The 20,952-nt window shown below is 34.5% G+C and overlaps 1 protein-coding gene across 3 annotated transcripts in view; it reads right to left on the reverse strand.

Moving 5' to 3' along the window:
• Positions 1-20,952, reverse strand: part of RTN4 (reticulon 4) — an 85,296-nt gene that overhangs the window by 11,955 nt on the left and 52,389 nt on the right. For all 3 annotated transcript variants that reach the window (XM_008578835.1, XM_008578837.1, XM_008578836.1), the window contains one exon: positions 3,741-3,948. In XM_008578835.1, the coding sequence (XP_008577057.1) occupies positions 3,741-3,948 (208 nt within the window). The remainder of the gene's footprint in view (positions 1-3,740; positions 3,949-20,952) is intronic.

Raw genomic sequence — 20,952 nt, forward strand, 5'->3', positions numbered from 1 at the left:
AAAAAAAAAAAAAAAAAAAAAAAAAAAAAAAACAGACGAGTTACTGTCCACCTAGATGCCCTATAATCTCTACTGAGATGGCTGGAATTGTTAAATTTAGGAAGACAACTGTTAAGGACGGGAAAAGTCAAGTCCACAGAAATACAAGAAACTGTTTCATTAGTTACTGTTTCAAAGAAACCATTTTATCTTGGCACAGTAGAGCTAACTCAGAAGTGCTAAGCATTCTTTCATATCTGCTGGAAGTGGTTCCTCACCCAGTCCCTCCACATCACTTCCCCATGTCTGTGTCAGTACTCACTTACACTAGAAATAACAATCCTCTTAGACCACTCCTTGTCCCATAGTTTTACCTCTACAACATGCCCCAAATATTTCTCCTTATTTTTATTCATAGTGCCATCACTCTAGTTTACTCACAAGCTGGCATGTTCTGTCAGTCTCCAAATCAGTCTCTGATCTGTCTGCATCCTAATCCACTGTCAGCCAACACCACAGCCTTATTTGAGCTATCCTAGATAGTGCTATCTAGGTTGAACTCAGGTGGGAGTCAGAGGACCTGCTACTCCCTAGCCATATATCCTTACAAAAAGCATTTAATTTCTCTGGGTCAGAGTTCCAACACTGTAAACTAAAGAAACAGACCTTCCTAAATCCCCTCAGGCTCAAACATTCTGTGATTCTACGGTTCCAAATTTTCAACCAGAGAGCTCTCCTATATCTTTCCAACCTTGTTTCCCACTACTTCCTGTTTTGCAGCCAGAAATGAGTCATTCACTCTCATTTTTTAACCGTAAAGCCTTTGTTCATCATGCTGTTTTCCCAAGCCACAATGCTCTCCTCTCACCTCTGGTGTGGTTTGATCTAGTCAGCCTCATGTCAAATCCAACCCATATGTATGAAGTCTCACGTGATACTCTCTTCCATCAGACCCTAATGTAATCTCTCACTTCTGCATACCTCTAACAATGTTTTTTGTATTATTCTTTTAGTATTTATCATATCCAGCTCTGAAACATACACATGCATATACCTGTATATTTTTCCTACTAGAGTATAAACTGTTAAGGATCAGGATTATACATTTACTAGTACAATGGTCTAGCACAGTGTTAGACAATTATTTATTCATCAACAACAGCAAGGTATTAATATCAAGTTAAAAATACCTAAAGACTCACATCAATCTTTAAACCAGCAATAATTTATTTATGCAACTTTGAGAAATATAAAAAAAGTAGCTGACATAAACTTGGTTGGTATTCTGCTTCTCTGCAACACTGCTGCTGGTTCTTGCTAAAGGCAACATGCCTAACCAAAAGGCACAAAAACAGTACCCTATATCAATGACATCCTATAGATATTTACATTAATTCCACTGGCATTTATGTGATATTAATGCGATGCTAGCACTTTGCAACACACTTTCGCAATAACCACAGGTACTAGGTATGAACTGTCATCTTCACTATGTAACTGGAGAACAAGGAAGAACTGTTCAAAAGGCTGAAACTGGCATATTGGCTGAATTTATAATGACCATAAAAGGCCTTTGAACAAAGAAAAGTGCTTCTAGGAAGGAAATAAAGAATAAAAAAATCACTAGTCTCTTTCAAAAATCTTCTTTAAAATCAAACAATGTATAAAATTTATAGATAATTTGGAAGTTTTGGCTCGATAACATTTTTACAAATTTCAATGTAACTAATTAAAACTCTCACTCCTTTATGAGTAGTGGCATGATATGGCGCTACCATTTTGGAGCTGCAAGTTCATGTTACTGAATTCCAAGTCTGTCTCCAACCCTCATAAAATGGAGTAAGTAATACCACCTATCTCATAGTTATCATGAAAGTTAAATATGTACATAAAAGGCCAGACACTTAAAGCCATTCAATAAATGTTGGTCTCTCCCCCAAAGTATGAAACATTATTACTTCATCAATAAGAGAAAAGTTAAGAAAGAAGCAAATCACCAGTCTTTATAATAAGCAAAATAACTGAGTACATCTCTTCTTTAAAGTTTGAAAATCAATTTAAGTTTACCCATTAATATCAACTGGATAATGTTCTAGATAAGCACATACTTATTCATACCCAAACAGATACTTGCTTTGTAAAACAGTTTCTAAATGCTCACAATCTATTCAAGGAAGAAAGATGTCCATACACAAAACAATTAGAGAACATTTCAAAGCCATAGTTAGTGTAATAGGAACGGGATTCTCAGATTACTTTGGGCCACTGTTGGAGAAGCCTTCTTCAAAGAGCTGGTTCTTAAATCAAATACAGAACCCAATAAAAAGTATGACAAACTGGGGCATCTGGGGAGCTAAGAAAGGCATCATGAAAATGGGCACATAATCCTAGAAGGGGTAAATGAGAGACAAGACAAAGATATTTGGACTTCATCCTATTGTAAGCAGAGAGCCAATAATGCCTAAAGATATGGTAAAAGCGGTACATTAGAAAAATTAATCTGACAACATCTGTAGAAGCTGAAGTAATCTAAGATAACAAGAAGACAATCCGGTAACAAGTGGAGTCTAATCAGACACTGGCAAACTTTTTCTGTAAAGGGTCAGATAGTATTTTAGACTTTGAAGTCCATATGGTGCTCTGCTGTTGAAGTATGAAACCAGCTAAATAAACAAGTGTGGCTGTATTCTAATAAAACTTTATTTACAAAAGCAGGCAGCAGACTTCATTTAGCCATGGCTATAGTTTATGAACTTCTGGTCTAGACTAAGGGGGCAGTGGAAAACAATAAAACTTGGTGATTTTTCTTTGCATGAGATGAAAACAAAGATAACAGCAAAACCAGGTGCCTGGAAATTAGGATGGTAGTGGTGTCACTGATAGAAATTAACAAGTTTGAGGGAAAAAGATCATTTAAAGACATGGGTGGGGACTGACTGCTAAAAAGTACAAAGTTTCTTTTTGGTATGATAAAATAGTTCTGGAATTAGATGGTGATGGCTGTATAATTGTGAATATACTAAAAACGACTGAATTTCAAAGTATGTGAATATATCTCAATTACACTGCACTGGCCAGCTGCAAGAAAAAAAAAAAAAATTGGGAAAAAAGCATAGAGTATAAGGTAAGGGCAAAAGACTCAAGCTGAGATGGGTCTCCATAAGCAACTAGGTGTATAATGCTAGAATGTATTTGTGAAAATAAGGGTGGAAGATGATATCCGAGAGACAAGGAGATGCTGAAATAAAGCTCTCCAAAAGATAATAAAAAAAGTAATGTCTTAGGAAATGAGAAGAAGAAACTAGATAGAGAAGGTATGGTAACAAAAGACATAACCATGAAAGGAAAGAATGACAGAAAAACATAAAAGCATACTACTAGAAAGAAAGCTGTGAAATATCAGACAGCATATGCTAGCAGATAGCAAAAAGGCAATCCTAACCATGTCAAAAAGATATAACTTCCATTAAAGTTAGATAACAAATACCTACTTCTAATAAGTAAATATTCCTAACAAGTAGTAGGAGTTAGTTTAATAATACTATAAACAGTCTTTTCTATCATGAGCCTTTGAAATAATTAGGAAATCTCAAAAGCAGCTGTTTTTCATATGGCTTTTTTTAGTAAAGAATTTGCAATTATCTTCAAGCAGTTTAAAAAAAAAGTATGCCTATAACTCTAGAGAGTAGAACGAAGTCTCAATACTAATCTAATACTAATCTACTGCTGCCAGTGTGTATCTTGTTTTCCAGACATCTCACCTGAATGGGTGGCCTTCATCTGATTTCTGGATAGCTTGGATCACACCTTTATATATCCTAAAGCTGATAGTCACAGAGAGCAGGGCCAAGGCAATGTAGGCCATTACACTCACAATGCTGAAAACTGTCAATGAAAGCAGCAGGAATAAGCTGGCACCAAACACCACTCCAGTCTTCTTAATGTCTCTCCAGTAGAGGAGGTCAACAACTAAAAATTGAAAAAAAAGAAGTCTGAAATTAGAACACCACTTCATCCATTTGGCTTTGCTCCACCTACAAAATAAAAGGGCCACTAAAGTAAAATCCTAATCTAAAATGTTAAAGACTAACTTTGTAAGTTACATTTTAAACCCACCCTAAGTTGTTTATTAGTATAATACCTGCATCTATTTTTACTTTTTACCATAAAGTGTTTTTCATTCAAATCTATTTCTTGCATGACCAAATCATTCTGGCTATACAAGATTATTTAATGTCTCCAGCCTGGCAGACCTCTAACCCAAAATACTTAAAATCATCTTGAGGGTTTTTATCTTCATACAATGCATGATATACATTCAAATAATAGAAAAAATATTAGCACACTCACTAAAATGAGATACTTCAATGACACAAAAATATATTTATCTGCAGAAAATCACTAATTCAAAAATTGAGAAATTACAACTTTATTAAGAAGTATACATGTGAGCCTTACAGATCTGCTTTTAAGATCACTCTTTGAGAAACTTAAAATTTTAACTTAAACTGGCTATCATTAAAAGAAAAATTTCCTACAAAGCAAAAGACAGGAAACAGCCTTTAGATTACCTGAAAAGCTACTTCCTTCTAAGAGGAAATAAATATAATGCCATAAAAATTTAGGGGTCAAAGAAAAAGGACTCAATGTTTTATACTGTTATATAATGTTTATTAATAGTAAGGAGTCAGACAAAGCCTAACTTAGCAAGTCTGCTCTTGGCCTGTGGTCACAGGACCACTGTGAGAATCAAATAACCATAGGCCTATGGTCTCAGGATCAGGTTATACTCAACCCAAGAGAACTCTGCAGTGTGCCAAAGGGCTCTTAAATTCATAGGCAAGATAGACATAATGCATGTCTGGATTGTGTCAGGAGAAAAATAATTTTTTTATAGTAAAATAAATATGGATATATTCTTCAGAAGAATTTTAAATACCTCTTAATTTTTAAGATAAAGGAGGTAGCATCAAAGAAAAATCACATTTTTAGTGACTGCTTTGATTTGATACCCAGATCAAGGTATATATTACTTTCCTTTACTATTAGGGATACTTCTATGAGTAAAACTATGTATGTGAACTGTAAAATGTTAGATATTACTACAAAGCCCTTAATTCCTATTAGTATATATCATGATTTAAATGCTGATCACTGTGTCTGGCACACAGCAGGGATTCAACGAACATTTATTCCATTCTCCTAAACATTATTTGGTTTGAATGCTATTAATTTAACATTCTATGTATGTGACAGAGTCTGAATGTGTTGCCCCCTCCCAAAAAAAATTCGTGGAAATCTGATCCCCAATGTGGCAGTGTTGGGAGCTGTTTGAGTCATGGGGGCAGATCCCTCACGAATGGATTAATGCTCTTCCCTGGGGGGTGAGGGTAGTGACTGAGTTTCCAATTTATTCCTGAGAGAGCTGGTTGTTTAAAAAGACCCTGGTGCACGCCTCACTTCCTCTTGCTATGTGATCTCCTTGTACCCACCAGCTGCCTGCCACTTTCTGCCATGAGTAGAAGCAGCTTGAGTCCCATACCAGATGCAGCTGTCCCAGAATTGTGAGCCAAATAAACCTGTTCTGTATAAATTATACCGTTTGAGGTATTCTGTTGTAGCAGCACAAATACAGACTAATACAGTATGATTGACAACTCTGTTTTCAAACTCTGATTTCAAATATTTATTCAAGTCTTCCCCAACTTGTTTATTACAATCCTGCCTACAACATCTAGGTAAGTTCTGTTCTATTCAACTGGTTTCTACCATTGTTCCAATACACTAGCACAACTGAGGACTAACCAGAACTTGAAATAGTGTATCTATGTTGTCAAAATGACATTATGAATAATATTATACTGAATAAAGAAATAAAAGCAACGTTAATAGTTTTCTGACATTCAGCAAATATCAGGTGATACTGTTTGAGAAATTCAATCGAGCAGAATGAGTTAGAAAACCTGAAAATGGGAAAATGAACTTTTCTTTAAGGCCCTGTTCAACTATAAAACATGACAATCCTAGGAAAGGTAAGACATGTAAAAACAAGTTAATAAAGGTATAAAATAAATACTGCACTGTCATGAGAACTCAGGAATAAAAAAAAAACTGAAAGAAATTTAAAAAGACTTTGTGAAAGAAACAGAAATTGAGCTGATAATTGAAGAATGAATAGGACCTAGAAAACCTGAAGGTCCAGGCCTAAGTCTCTTTCTTCTAGCAATGGTTCTAATAATGCCATTTTTTTACTAACAGGGTACAGTGAGAGGGCAGAGGAAGTGATGATAAACATAGCCTATGGTAAGACAATATTTTCCTGTGAGGCTCCCCCTGAGCCCCACAACAGTGGTTTATATGAAACAGAGAAGCAAAGAACTTAAGCTGTGGAGTTGTATCACCTGGACTCAAACAATGAGCCGGACCACCTACATTCAAACCATGATTTGAATTACCTAAACTCAAACAATGAATTGGATCACCTAGACAATGGCTCCATAACTTAATAGCTATGTGACCTCAGGCAAGTTACTAGACCCCTCTATACCTCAGTTTCCTAATTTATAAAATATGTACAGGAATAGAAATGATCTCACTGAGATGTTGTGATTCATTAAGTGAAATAGTAAGATTTTTCATTAATAAGATAATTAATAAAAAGCACTTAATATAGTATCTAGCATATAATAAAGTCAATATATGCCAGGGCTGTTTTTTGTTGGTATTATTACTATTAACACCACCTCAATCACTGTCGCCTTTCTTATCTAGGTATTTAAATAGTAAATATATAAGGAAGAATAAAAGAAAATTTCAACCTTATGATTAACGTATAAATTAACAAATCATACTGTAGTGTTATATCGTAAACATGCTCACCTTATAAACCACATGGAAAAGGACTTTAAAACTTATCTAAGTTTTCACTGTTACAGGGTAAATACAAGTTGACAGCCTAAAATAATCAGCAGGTAAGGTAACACCTCAAATCTATTTTTATATGAACAAATGCTCCTATATCAAAATGTCTGGGTCTCAAAGTGCTCAAAAACATTTATTGTTCAAAATCACATGTACTCACTATTCCTCACCATCATTAAAAACTACTCAGTGAAATCTGATTAGGAAATCAGTGACTTCTGACTTGAGAAGTACGTCCTGTACTACATAAATTAATGTCTAATCAAATTACCTAATAAAATGGGAGTTACTGTCCAAAAAGGTCTTATGACTAGATAAAAATTATTTATAATCAGGCTATGATTTCTACATAAATGAATATGGTAGGAAATATCACAACTAGAATTCAAACACCCTCATACTGGCTCTGCAATTACATAACTTTGGATGAGAACCCAACCTCTCTGGACTTCAGTTTTATCATAAATAAAGGGCATTAGTCATCAAATTTCTCTTTTCCCTTTAGAAACATGATTCATAGTACAAAGACACACATCAGTCCTATATTCAAATTCCCCATTAGTGGATAAAATGAATGAGGTTTTACTACTGGTATTGTTTGTGCCAAATGTAATTTTTAAATATCTCCTTCCTATTTAGATCTAGATTTTGGCGGAAGGAGGCTTAAATATTTTTATTCCTATCAGTCTTTTGAACTGAAACTTCTTAGAAATATTTTAAGTGCCAAACATTATTAAAACTTTAGGAAAACAGTAAATTCATATCCCTACAATTTTTCAAGCAATTGTAAACTCTATCATTATCACAACTGTAAGAGAGAAGCTACAAAAAAGTTGAAAAGCTACATACTATTAAAGCCTGATAGCTGTTTTAGAAAAATTTTCCAGGTTGCTGGTCTAAATTTTCCAATCTCCACGCCTCCTTTTATTTCCTGAGTCAACACTAATTGGGCACTTACGTGATGCCAAACACTGCTCATGGCCTATACAACATTAGCTATTTTAATCATTAAAACTCAACAAGAGGCAGTCCTTCAGACAAGCAAGCAAAACCTAGCTCATATATGAATAGACCCAGATCACATAATTAATAATTGGCAGAACACACATTTGAACTCAGGCTTCCGATTGATAAAACTCATACTATCTTTGGATGATGCCAAATTGAAGGTTCAGCAGATTGAAGTTCTTCAAAATGTTACACATTTGCATGCATAATGAATTGACAGAATGTAAGCAAATAATTATCACTTGTGAGATGAATCACAAAGGCCAAGAAGAAAGTCTCTCTAAATGACATTAATAAGATAATAGGAAACACATACTTTTGTTTGTTTTTTTTTATTTGGTGGCTGACTGGTAAGGGCAACATGTCCATAATGATACATGAAAACAGAATGTTACAAAAAGATTAATATAGTATAATCCCACTTTAAAAAATTTAAACATGTGTAACCATGAAGTCTGAAAGGATATCTACTAAACAGTGTTTTTATCTCTGGGTAATGGGGCTTATAAATTTTGCTTGCTTCTTTGTTCTTTTCTGTGCCAACTGAAATTGTTCCATTCCAATGGCAAGCATGAATTATGATTATAATCAGAAAAAAGTTCACCCCTTTCTATTCTTATTCGATACCACTAAGGAATCTTATAACATGAGTGTGATTTTCCCAGTAGGCTTTCCTATTGGAAAAAGTCTGCTAGCTTAATTAATATTTGGACCCAGATGATAGTCGAAACTAAGTGTATAAGTAAATTGGTAATTCTGGTGTTTTGGGTTGAATCAAGTCAATTTCCCCAAAGTTGATGACACTAGAACAGTTGTGTATAAGGTCCAGCAGTACTCAGTGATTACAGCCTAAAATAAATTTAACTACATGAAAGTACAGTAAATCCTAACCTACTACTACTCTCTTTCCTCTTATCATATGGTTCCTAGGAATAAGTTCATTTCAATAAATAGAAGAGCTCTGAAAATTATATATGCAAGCTGACATATATTACATGAAAATAGGTAAACAGCTACATGAGAGTACCTCAAAGCAGACACAATGACAGGCATGTTGAAACAAGCCCTAGGGATGCTCTAGTGGAGCCACCAGACTCTTAGAGTACTGAAGGAAGAAACAACAACAACTACAACAAAAAGGAACAAATAGCCAAGAGAGATGAGACAACTAGGCACATCAGGATAGTCACACATAAAACAAAATCAACATATCCTAGAATAGGATGGTGTGAGGCAATCTACACTGCAACCAAAGTCACTGTGTAAAGTACAGAAGGATTTCAATCTTTTTTTGAAAAGGAGTTTAAGAGATTGTTAGTGAAGCTCCAAGAATGAAAAAATATGTGTTTCTAGCAAACAGGGTTGCTGTCTTAACTGACGTCTGCCAATAGTATTTCTAGTTGCTTAAAGATTCTTTAAATTGGTTTTAATAAAAAATTCTTGGAAGATTAAGTTTATCCAGGTCAATGGTTTGCAACAGAAGGAAGGGGTCAAAAAGTTTTATTAAAACCCCTTTCCGAAGAATATATTCAAATACTGTTGCTTCTAATGTTCATCAAGAGATTTATATCCATTAGTTAATTTAGATGTTTATTCAATATTGATACCAAAATCAGGCAAAGGCATAACAAGAAAATTATAGATCAATATCCCTTATAAAGAGATGCAATAATCCTCAACAAAATACTAGTAAACTGAATCCAGGAACGTATAAAAAGGATTACAAGAGGATACTTCAGAAAGCTTATGGAAAGTTTATAACACCAACATCAAGGGTTTGGATCCCCATACTGGCCAGCCACCCCCCCCAAAAAAAGAGTTAATGGAAAGATTCATGTTATCTTCAATTCTATTTTTCCATGAACTTTTTGAAGTACCCTTGGTACACCATGGCCAAGTGGGATTTATCCCAGGAATACAAGGTTGGTTCAACATATGACATCAATCAAAATAATATATCCTATTAACAGAATACAAATAAAAACCACATGATCACCCCAATAGATGCAGATAAAGCATCTGACAAAACTCAAAACCCTTTCAGGAAAAAAACGCTCAATAAACCAGGAACAGAAGGGAACATCCTCAACCTGATAAAGGGCATCTATAAAAACCCATAGCTAACATCATACTTAATGGTGAAAGACTGAAATCTGTCCCCCTAAGACCAGGAACAAGACAAAAATATTCAATCTTGTCACTAATCCAACATTGTCCCGGAAGTACAATGCCATGCAATTAAGAAAGAAAAAGAAATGAAAGGTACCCAGACTGGAAAAGAAGAAATTAAACTCTCTACTTGCACATAACATGATCTTATACATAGAAAATCCTAAATAACCCACAAAAAAGCTAATAGAACTAATAAGTCCAGCAAGGCTGCAGGATGTAAGATCAATACACAAAAATCAATTGTGTATTTCTAGACACTAGCAATGAAAAGTCTGAAAACAAATTAAGAAAATAATTCCATTTATAATGACATAAAAAATACAATACTTAGAAAACAAAGTCAAAAGTTTATGAACTGTAAACTATAACACATTATTGGCAAAAACTAAAGACGGCTTAAATAAATGGGAAGACACCCCACATTCATAGATTGGAAGACATTGTTAAGATGATAATACTCCTCAAACTGATCTGCAGTGCAAGCTCTATCAAAATCCTATCAGTCTTTTAGCAGAAATGGATAAGCCCATTACAAAATTCATATGAAAATGCAAGGAATCCAGAATAGCCAAAGCAATGCTGAAAAAGTACAACAAAGCTGGAGGACTCACACTTCCATATTTCAAAACTTCCTACAAAAGAACATTAATCAATATACTGCAGTAGTAGATCAGTGGAAAAAAACTGAGAGTCCAGAAGTAAATCCTCACATTTATGGTCAATCAATTCCCACAAGGGTGCCAACACAATTCAATGGGGAAAGAACAGTCTTTTCAATAAATGATTCTGGGACAACTGGATGTCCAACTGCAAGAGAATGAAGTTGAGCCATTCTCCCTTATATCAAATCAACTCAAACCAGATCAAAGACCTAAAGATAAGAGCAGTTTAAACTATAAAACTCTTAGAAGAAAATATAAGTGTAAATCTTCACAACTTTGGAATAGGCAATGGTTTCGTAAATATGACACCAGAAGCACAAACAACAACAACAAAAGAATAGATAAATTGGACCTCATTAAAATAAAAAATGTTTGTGCTTCAAAGGACAACATCAAGAAAGTGAAAAGACAACCCACAGAATGGGAGAAGTATTTGCAAACCAAATATCTGATAAGGAACTTGTATTCAGAACATATAAAAAAACTTTTACAACTCAACAGTAAAAAGACAAATAACCCAACTGAAAATAGGCAAAGCATTTCAATAGACACTTCTCCAAAGAAGATATACAAATGGCCAATAAGCACATGAAGATGCTCAACATCATTTAGTCATTAGAGAAATGCAAACCAAAACCACAATGAGATACCACTTTGTACCCCCTAGGATGGCTATAATAAAAAAAGATGAACAATAATACATTGACAAGAAGTGACAAAGAATCTTCAACCATTGCTGGTAGGAATGTAAGATTTAGCCACTACGAAAAATTTGGCAGTTCCTCAGCTACCTTGTGACCTAGCAATTCAATTCCATTCCTAGGAATTCCTACCCAAGAGAGTGGAAAGCCTATGTCTACACAAAAACTTGTATATAAATGTTCATAGCACTACTCATGACAGCAGAAAAAGAATAACCCAGTGTCCATAGAACGATGAATTTATAAACTAACTCTGATATATCCATATAGTGGAATATCATTGGGCCAAAAAAAGGAATGAAGTACTAATACATGCTACGTGGATGAAATCTGAAAACTTTATGCTAAGTGAAAGAAGCCAGTCACAAAAGGCCAAATACTGTCTGATTCTGTTCATATAAAATGTCTATAATACGCAGTTTTATAGAGATAGAAAGATTTGTGGTTGCCACGGCTTGGGGCAAGATAGGATGGGGAGTGCTTGCTAATGGGTGTGGGTGTTTTTAGGGGGTAATGAAAATGTTCTGTAAATAGAGAATGGTAATGGTTGCAATAAATTTGTGAATATACTAAAAATCAATAAATTGTATACTTAACTAAAAAATTAAAAAGTGAACTAAAAAAAAACCCCATTCATTTTAACATTTGTTTCTGTGCTAGGTTGTAAGCTCCATGAAGGAACATGTTTGTCTTGTATATCCTCAGAACTGAGCACAAAGCCCAAAACAACTAAACTTTTAATAAATTATTGCTTGACTGATTAGAATGAATGTATACATTAAGACAGTTTAAGTCATTCACTAATTCTAATTTATTTATTTTTAAAAATGTTTCCATGCTTTGGACTTGCATTTTAACTATTTTCATATGGCTACATTTAGTTAAGTAACAAACAGCAATGCTTTCAGATAATTTACAAAACAGCAAACATTGTTCTGCTAACTTCCCTTACTAGACTCTGAAGGACTGATGAATGCCTTTCATCTTTGTATTCCCATTACCTGCTTCATTAATGTGAGATGCACTGGTTGAACAGTGGCCAAATTATTGTTGAGAACAGAAATATTTTAATTAATTTTTAAATTAAAATAAATGACATCTTTAAGAAAGAACTATATGGTCACCAAGATGCTAATTTTGTGTAATTTTCTGTAATCATTTTATTAGTGGTTTATGGGTAAAGAATTTAGGCTCTTTATTTTTGAGAAACCATGATTAAGACAAAAGGCTTATACAAGGAAAGCTTAACTTTTCATGGTTTCTCAAGTCTCCCTCTATAATGCAGAATAAAGTGTTAATCGTGCAAGGTAACCCTATTGTGGCCTCAACTTTACTGTTATATACAAAATGTTCGTGAAACATACTTTCAAAGATCTGAGATTAATTTAGCAGTGCCTTTCCTCTTAAAACTGTAGTGAATGCTTACAGATTACTAAAATAATGCTGATCAATTTTAACAAACTCTTCTAATTTAGAGAAAAAAAAAGATTTGCTCCCTGCAGTCCTTGCCTACTTTTGCTTTCAAAAAAAAAAAATGTGAAAAATTTTTATTTTGATTGTTTTGGGCATACAGAGTAGTAGCATCTTTATCAAACTAAATTTTTAATTTAAAATAACTCCATATACTGTAATCTTTATTTTAAAATAAAATCTTATGGCCCAATGTAGAGTAAGAAGAGTTGCCTACATTTGGTAATCACAAACTCTCATCTGCCATAGCTAAAAATAGTGCCAGCCTGCATGCCTTACATGCAGAAGTCATCCAATTACATTTTGCCTCAAATCAAATTCTTACTAAAGCTCTTCCTTGAATAGCTTGAAGTCAGGTTTTAATTTTAAAGTCTTTTGTCTAGGGGAAAGAAAAAAGTTGAACTAGCTGGTCCTAAAAATACTAGGAGGACAGGGAATCGCTGGCAGGAAAAAACCTACTTCTGTAGCAAAAGCAAATATTAAGTTCTCTCAAAGTCAGGAGAAGAATGAGAAAGGCAGTTAAAGAGGAAATTAATAAGGAAACAAATAAATAGATAAATTATTAGAATGATATTAAAATTTCAGTTATTTTTCACAACCATAATCTTTGTATTAATAAATAATGATGTATCTATTAGAAATTACAATCTTTAACCAAATTCTTTCCAGTTGCCATGCAAAGTGACCAGAATTCAGGATTGATTATTCAGCACCACACAGTAAGCATTCACCTCCATAAAGTAAGCATTCATCTGACAAATAAATGACAGGTGAAGATCCAGGAAAAGAATCTGTGCAGAGTGGTTCTGAGGTTTGTACACAAAGATAGTAAGAGGAGCTTGAGTCCTATTTCTTCCTCAATTTACCATCAGTGTGACATGAGTAGTTAAGTGAACTACTTAACTGTTTTCCCATGTGTAAAATTAGAAAAATGATACCCACCTAAAAAGTTATTTGAAGCTGAAAGGAAATTTCATGTATGGCTTGATGAACTGAATACAGGCAGGGCAATCAAATATTGAATGCAGTGCTTAACTAAGCCCTGTTTTTAAAAGGTGAATTCAACTTTCTCTGAAAGCACTGTTAACTTGGTTTCAGTTAGCAAGTGCAAGTGTCTGTAAGTATCTCAACCAAATAGATGGCAAGCCAGCATCTCTCTTAGCTATCTCTTCTTTTAAATAGTTTGTAAAAGAGACATGCAAAAATTCAGGTCCTTGTCTCTTTCATCACTAAATCTTTCCTGCCTTACTGTTGGTAATACCTAAGAAAAAACATTTTACATAACTAATATAAGAAACAGCATAATAAACAAATAGGAGAACTTCTATGCTTGCCTTTTCTATAATAATATTTAGTAATAATACCCTATTTTGAGCAAGGCACTGTGATGAGTACTTTACATAGACACTGTCTCTAATCACAACTCTATAAAGTTGTTATCTACATAACATACATGAGGCAACTAAGGCTAAGAAGTATTATTAAATAAATTGTGCAGGGTTACAAATTGAAATTTGAGTCTGACCATGAAAGTCTCACTCTTTCCATCATACCACATTTTGTATTTGAAGGAATATATCAGCACTTAAGTTTGCTTTTCATCCCACTTCCAAATGCCAAAGTGTTTTGATCTTAGTTTAAATAGTTGAGAAAAGAGACATAACTTATTAACACCATGAGCAGACTTATATCTAAGACCAACAAATTCCATAGATATGGGATTTTGAATACATAGATTCAAAAATAGGAGTAAACCATGTTCTGTTCAAATTGCAAGTTTTCTGTACCAGTCAGCTGCCAAGAAAATTTAAATAAAAAACAAAATAAAATGTAAATTGTGTTTTCTAGAAGCAATCCAAATCATCCCCTACCTTAAAGATAATAAATTGAGGCTGGCCAGTTTGCTCAGTTACAGTGCAGCCTTATTAACACCAAAGTCATAGGTTCAGATCACAGTACTGCCTAGGTGCCAAAAAAATTAATAAAGATAAAACTATAACTAAATAACTATATAGCTTTATATATATAAACTATAATAAACTAAAACTATAAAAAAGAAAGGAAATAGATAAAAAAGATGAGTTGAGGAATGATACAAGTTTTTAATAAGCAATGAACTTCATAAAAGAAGCACATGAGGCTCTTTTCACGTCAAGGCCATTTGATCGAGGCCATTTCTAGATAATAACCCCCAGCAAAAAGATGTCAAATGTAAAGGTATGAAGTCAATATTCAGAAATTTACTTTATGGGCCCGCCCCGTGGCACGCTCAGGAGAGTGCGGCGCTGGGAGCGCAGCAACGCTCCCGCCGCAGGTTTGGATCCTATATAGGACTGGCCGGTGTGCTCACTGGCTGAGCGGGGTGTGGGCGACACCAAGCCAAGGGTTGCAATTCCCTTACCAGTCACGAAAAAGTAAAAAAAAAGAATTTCACTTTATAAAAAACTAATATTACACCAAGGCTAAAATCTTATTATTTCTGAAAACATATGGCCTTTACAATCAAAATTGTTTTCAACACTGAGTGCATTTTCACATACATACTCCTTTCTCCACATACTAGAGTTAAAAGTGGTTTGTGATTTTAAAAAAATAGTACTATTAACTAGAAATTTTTTTTTTTTGACCAGTAAGGGGATCGCAACCCTCAGCATGGTATGGTCCGCACCACGCTCAGCCACTGAGCGCACCAATCATCCCTATATAGGATCCGAACCCATGGCCTCGGCGCTGCCCAGCGCTGCACTCTCCTCCCACGTGAGCGACGGGGCCGGCCCTAGAAATAGTTTTTTAAAATGGAATTATGCATAATCCTGAAGTTATGAAGGTGCACTGAAAAACGATTCATCATGAAAGAGAAAACATTCACAAAGCAACCAACCTCAAAATTAATCCAATCTAGTAAGTATCCCTTACTATTTAACTTCACCATTCCAGCCTCACTTATCACATAGATGACTTGCCAGATAAAACAAATCAACTACAGTCCAAAACTGCAAAATTTCCTAAAAATATAGAATTTCATAAGATGATGTGAGAGATGTTGGAGAAATGCTCCAAAAAAGATCTGACAGTCCAACAGGCACTTCGAAATAGAATATCTAACCTTAAAAGATTAAGAGAAGCCCCTAGGAAAGTAAATAAAACGCTTTTACATTTTTTAAGAGACTTTATATATATAGTCCACTGTGATATTTCACCATGAAGTACAAGATGCCATTTTGTGCTACTGTAACAATTTTGTGGCAAAAATTACATTCCACCAAAACCCAAAAACCAGATTCATTCTCTATTTATTCTAAGAACATATGCACGGCTGTGATTATAAACTAAATTTTGTTAGGAATAAACTAAAATAAACTCATTTTCATAACTGTTGGTTTTATGCTTTAAGATAAAGTCTTAAATCTTCTTTCCTCCATTATCTGCTTTGAAAATTTGATTTATTAAGTAGTCTTTTTTCCTATACTAAATATCTTCATGTAGAAAATGCCTCAATATATTGCAGGAAGGTAAAAACCACCAATAGTTGTTGTCTCCTAGTAATACAAATTTCTCTAAGATAGAGGACAGTGAAGGTTCAACAACCACCACATATACCTCATTTATAAATTAATTAAATTCACAAATTTACTTCATTAGTTCATACAGTTTTCGATACTTCCTTAATTCCCACACTCTTTTTCCAGCTTCACTAAGAGAAAACAAAAAGGGCAGAAAACAATTCTAACTTCCTACTTCTAATTTTTCTAAACCATAATTTTCCCTTCACAGGGAAATCTGTTCATTTAACTCCATTTTTAATAAAGTAAAGCTAAATAAATATCTTCTCTCTAAATACACTGTATTTTATTCTATGTATATATTCCAAGTCAATGATTTTCCCTACCCGCACAAACTAACAATCTTCAGTTGTAAAAGAAGTCAAAATAAGGATTCTATGAGAGGCCTGTATTTCCAATAAATTTTGATAAGCATGCAGTGACTTATTTTAAATTACTGGAATTGATCAAGACCTACACAAGTAAAAACCTAAAATTAGAAAATATGTTGGTTCAATTTATAATTTACGGTGTTTTAAATTTTACTTATTGTTGGCATCAAAGCATTACAGGAAATAGGGACCAAGCCTTAGAAATAGGAATTCACTGCCCAAAGTCCCACTTACTACTAATAAAAACTAAATGAAAAACATTTTGTCTCATAACTCTAGAAACTTGAAAAGCTTAATATACTGAAAGGGGTTCAAAGCAAGTTACTAATTTAAAAGACAATGAAATTCACTAAGTAAACTAGTTATCTTTTTACTTCCATAATCTTATACACACCTATTGTGTACACTCAATACGCAATGCTTGCTGAATGAAATGGCTAATAATACAGACAATGAAACAAGGTACAGTACTCATCATAGGTCAGAATAACCTATTCAAAACTTTTTTTGATTATAAGGGGGAAAAATAAGACAAGTATGTACAACAAAGAAAAGCTGTAATTACTCACATTCTTATGGAAAATCAGAATTTAGCAAATCTATAGTCAGAGTAGAAATTTCTAAATCTATCTCAATGCCTAACTCTTAACAACAGACTTGCAAGGCTATCATTTATATTTGATAGTTTTTTTGATCTTTAAGTTGCTTTGAGCTCTTTAAGTAAATACTATATAGAATAAATATATGATGGAGGTAATATAGTATTTGAGGAAAGACAACACAATAGTATTCTAGGGTCTATCATACCTCACACCTAAGTGGTAGCCAGATGAAAAAAATTTGAAAGCCATGAAGAAGATTAAATGTATGAGGGGTCTTTGAAAAACTTCATAGAAACTTTCATACTGTCTTTTAATTCTGTTTTTCCATGAGCTTTTTGAAGTACCCTCGGACATATCTATATAACTGGATACATATACTACTGGGTATGACAAACACATACACACACATACCCAGTAATATAAATCAGCCTTATCCATGATAAAGCAGAGAAATAATGAGAAAATTTGGTCCCAGAACACTGTTCCAAGGATGCAAAGAAAAGCACTTGCTAGGCCGGCCCGGTGGCGCACTGCTACAGTGCGCCGCTTGGGAGCGCGGCAGCGCTCCCGCCGAGGGTTCGGATCCCACATACAGACCGGTTCCCGCTCACTGGCTGAGCGAGGTGTGGGTGCAACACCGAGGGTTGCAATCCCGTTGCCGGTCACGAAAAAAGACAAAAAAAAAAAAAGAAAAGCACTTGCTAAATTAAACAATAACCTTTAGCCCAAATTCTTAGCAAGAGATGAGATCAAATGAATAAATAAAAAAAGAACATAGGGGATACCCAGAGAACAGAAAAAGAACCCTATTCACTGCATAAATATTGTTCCTACATTCAAGCATGTAATTCAGTCCTTAAGGACAAAGAAAAATTATACTCCGGCCAAGGGAGTTCCCACTTGGTTTAACCTTTTGACAATACTAAATGACTAATCATACCAACCTTCTTGCATGTCTAGTGTGATAAGACTACTGCCTTTTATACTGCAGAGTGAGAACCATACAAAAAGAAATATATACCACATTCATTAAGGTGCCACAGATAGACTATGCCTGAATAAAGTACCAAAACATGGGTCATTTTAGCTTTGACATTTTTAAATCTTTGGTTGTTCCAGTACAAACACAAATTTGTGTTCCTGAACAAATAATTTAACTTCTTTAGTTTTCTTTATCTATAAAATGAGAAAGTTGGAATAAATGACTTATAATACGCCTTGTCTGCAAGTACAATCTAAACTGAATTTACAACAATTGCTTAAGTTATTTAATTGTTCCTTTAAGAGGGGGGAAATGGGGAGTCCCTTTTCTAATTTCTCCCACTTGAAAAGACATTTTAAAATTTTCCAAAAAATGTAGGATTCAAGGCCAGGAGTAAACCTGCCTGAACATCAGAGCTCTCAGCCTCTTACCTTATAGAGAAACCGTGCAGTGCCAATGAGGATACCTGGTGATGAAGACACCACAGTTTCTGCCTTCAAGGAATTTACAGGGTAGAAAAAGAGCCAAGACATATACAAATAACTGTAACAGAAGTTACAAAGTGAAAGCAAGAGAGAGAATTCTCAGGAATGCTGGAACACTTCCTGCTGGGAGGATTAGTGAAGACCTCAGGGAAGACTGGGCCTTTCATAAACACAACTTGGGCAAAATGAAATTGGAAGAAAGGGCATTATAGGCAGAGGCAAAGAATAGGCATGTTTAGGGAACAAGTCCTTCACCTGTGGTTTGAGACAGGGAGTAATAGGGGAGATGAAATTATGGCCATGGAATGCCTTTGAAAAGTGTAGGATAGACAGTATGAACTTAATTTGAAAAGTAAAGGAAAATTCCTTAAGTGCTATGATTAGAGCTGCACATTAGGAAGATTAATTTTAATTTGGCTGTGACACATGGAATTTAGTGGAAAGACCAGTTCTAGTGAGGAATGAGGAGTACCCAGACTTGCGTAAATAAAGAAAACAGAGGCTATTTCCACCATTGCTCCCACTACTTATCTATACAAGACTCTAAACCATATATAGGACAAAACATTTGCAAACTGACTGTTTTTTAATTCAAACCTAGTTCTCTATCAAGTAATGCAACTATTTTACACTGACAAAATAGCTATCTTAGAAAGAGTCAAACCCATTAGAAATGCATACATATTATTTAACCTTTGCCACAGTTCCATAACAGACACTCCCATTCATTGCTTAAAATAATAATCTGTATAATCTTTCTGGAAAGCAGTTTTGCAACATTCACCAAAAGCCTAAATACCATAAACCAGCAATTTGCAAATAATCATGGATAAGAACAAAGGTTTACATTCAATTATATTCACTTTAGCACTGTTTATATATTTGTATAACTTTAGGAATAACCTGATTATTTAACTATATGGGACTAATAGTACATACTTAGAATATTGTAGTTATTAAAACAATATGGAATATTTAAAAAGTAGAAAGATATTTCCCCATAGTGGCAAGGGGGAGACATTACAGAAAATGTACCGTATAACCCCCAATACAACACCCTTAAAAGGATACCCCCCAAACCATTCTTTGTGTGAAAGGATAGTTTTATTCTTTTACATTTCTTCTAAATTTTCTACAACACATATAGAGTTTTGCACTACTAAAGCAAAATCTAGAAGAAATACCTAATGAATGCCTAAACATTGGGTTTCAGCTAAGTTTAGAATTCTAAGCAAGGGCCTTCCTCCAATCAAAAGGTCTCACAATTGGTTAATGCCAAAGTTCCTGCATGGGTATTTTTTTGGCATTCCAAAGAATTAGTAAGACATTACAAGCACCAAGGTCCCTTCTCCCCTCTACTGGAATGTCAGTATTGGCATACAACTATACACACATACTCAGCAAGACTAAGCTTTGAAAGAAACTGAAAGTGGCTTATCATAAGGTAAAGATCAGGGAGCCCTACAAGAACATCTGCAAGGAAGTATGCTCCAGAAATGGTCCAAACTCAAGTTTGTCTTGAGGGATAATCAAATTGAATCTTAATTCTAGAAACATATCTGAACCCATCCTACAGAAACTTCCTCAAAGGTCACCTATGGCATCTTAACTGCCATGACCAAAAGGCAGTAGTAATAATAATGGACTGTGTAGCAGGACCCACATCCATTTCTCAGTCTTCATATTAACTGGCTTCTCCACAGCATTTAACCACCCATTCCTTCTTGAAAATTCTCTACCCCCTTAATATCAGCGAAACTACACTATCCTGCTTCTTTTACTGCTGACTATAACTTCCTGATCTTTCCTGGTGCCTCATACCCCCCATTAATATAAGTTTTAGGCTTTCTTTCCTTAATCTTCAATTCTTTCTATGCAAACCTCCTCAAAGTATTCATCTGTCTCACTTTGCATTTGATTCCCTATTCTTCCTCATTAAGTCTGTAAATTCTCTGAGCTTCACAGATGTTCTATCATCGCTTCAAATTGAAAGTTGTCTAAAACCCAACTTGGCATCTTTTCTATCTACTTCAGCT

This window comes from Galeopterus variegatus, unplaced genomic scaffold (assembly GCF_000696425.1).
Source record: "Galeopterus variegatus unplaced genomic scaffold, G_variegatus-3.0.2 Scaffold1773, whole genome shotgun sequence".
Taxonomy (NCBI): Eukaryota; Metazoa; Chordata; class Mammalia; order Dermoptera; family Cynocephalidae; genus Galeopterus; species Galeopterus variegatus.